This window comes from Octopus bimaculoides, chromosome 5, assembly GCF_001194135.2.
Source record: "Octopus bimaculoides isolate UCB-OBI-ISO-001 chromosome 5, ASM119413v2, whole genome shotgun sequence".
Taxonomy (NCBI): domain Eukaryota; kingdom Metazoa; phylum Mollusca; class Cephalopoda; order Octopoda; family Octopodidae; genus Octopus; species Octopus bimaculoides.
Window position 1 is genome coordinate 16,154,594 of NC_068985.1, and position 1,769 is coordinate 16,156,362.

General features: G+C 36.3%; 1 protein-coding gene across 3 annotated transcripts in view; it reads left to right on the forward strand.

Annotated features, from left to right (window-relative positions):
- The window catches only part of LOC106874494 (uncharacterized), a 44,452-nt gene extending 42,835 nt beyond the window's left edge, over window positions 1-1,617 (forward strand). For all 3 annotated transcript variants that reach the window (XM_052968148.1, XM_052968149.1, XM_014933649.2), the window contains one exon: window positions 1,159-1,617. In XM_052968148.1, coding sequence (XP_052824108.1) covers window positions 1,159-1,362 — 204 coding nt within the window. In that variant the 3' untranslated portion in view covers window positions 1,363-1,617. The remainder of the gene's footprint in view (window positions 1-1,158) is intronic.
- The last annotated feature ends 152 nt before the right edge of the window (window positions 1,618-1,769 follow it).

Genomic DNA, 1,769 nt, shown 5'->3' on the forward strand with positions numbered 1-1,769 from the left:
ATATATATATATATATATAATTATCTTATCTAAAGACAGTATCATTTGAGAAATAGAGTATTTTGGTCCGTACTATAATGTAGAATGCAAATGACAGTGGAAATGAAATGCAGAGCAATCAGTGGAAAGGCCACCAGTTACATTTTCTCACTGGTAGTAGTATTATAACCTCAACTATAGTAGCTGTGGAGAACTGAGTCTGTTTCTCCATCTCTTCAGGACAACAAAAAGTCTTCAAAGGTGTCATATGACTTCAGCTATAACAACTTTGCTTTCTTCCCTCTATTATTAGTCTCACGCCTTTCGTTTTTACTCTTTCAACGAAGCACAGCTTCCGTGGAAGGTTGTAAGGATTAGCAACTCTATACTGACCCCCACACTCACGGCTACATCTCGATAAGATGAGCTAGGGGTAGTATCATCTCTTGTGCCTCTGATTGTGACGCATATATTTCCCCGCTTCATATGCTTGGGGCAATGAAATATAAGTTTATATAACAAGCTTACAAGCCGATGATTCCACGCAAAATCCGTCATTTCGCGTTTCCATCGATAGTGTTACCGCACGCTTTCACTGAATATCAAAACGTTCCTTGATTGACACACGGAGAGCACAGAGAAGGCTTTCGTACCTTCAACAGACGAAGGTAGGTCAGCTTCTTTGCATCTGTTCCTGAAAAAAACTCATCGGTTTGGGACTATGATCTGTCCATATTTAAAGCTGATTTTGGAAGCTGTTTTGGCAAAACTACTGCCATTAATGCATCTTTCCTTTGGTGGCGTTTGTGTGAGAATGTCAGTGGTGTTATATTTATTGATTCTATTGTTATTATTGTTGTTTAGTCGCAGATCAGTCCAGATGGAGAAAACCTATAATCAAATGCATTCCAGTAGAAAACATCTTATCCTTTGGAAGATAGTGCGTGTAAGACTCTATTATCTATTTCAGGTGGTAAGGTGTAGTTTGAGGAACATTTAGTTGCTAAAACGATCAGATGGCCTCTGTTTTATCACATCGAGAAGATAAAATAAAATGTAGACATAGGTGGGATTTGAACTCAGAACGTAAAGAGATATAATAAAATACTAATAGGCGACCGATTCTACCATCCACCCACAACGATTGATGTATCATTTTTTTATTTTATTTTATTTTAGATATCTTCTTCCTTCTACCATAGTACGATATTGGATAAAAGTACTACAACAACAAACACAAGAAACATTAGTAAGGAAACATATGAAGACCAAGAGGAAAAATCTTCTCCTCAGTATAATAAACTGTTTTTAATGAACGATAACGAACTATACCAAATGGACAATGAAAACAGAAATAACGTTTATCATGTCGTTGTGAAATAAACTCTTCTGTGATAACGATACGTTTTATAATCTACTAGCAGAAATACCCGGCGTTGCCCGGGTTAAAGAGAATAATGAAATCTAAAAACGCCGTCTAGACTACGCAACCCTCAACTGTTAGTAGCTACGATACCATATTTCTACATTAATAACTCTCCAATCCATGCCAGCATGGAACATAGATATTAAGTGGAATGCTAGAAGAAAGTTTTCAACTCATATGTATATAAAGTAAATACACGTAATTCAGAAACACGTTTTGTGTATTTTATTTCGTAACCAAACAAACAGGTACAGATTATAAATAATGAAAGGCCAATTTTGGTGATTCATTTGACAGAGGTAGTAGAGAGACAATGCGATGATAAATCTGAGGTTGGATCTTGAAAGTTTGGATGAATGCTGCC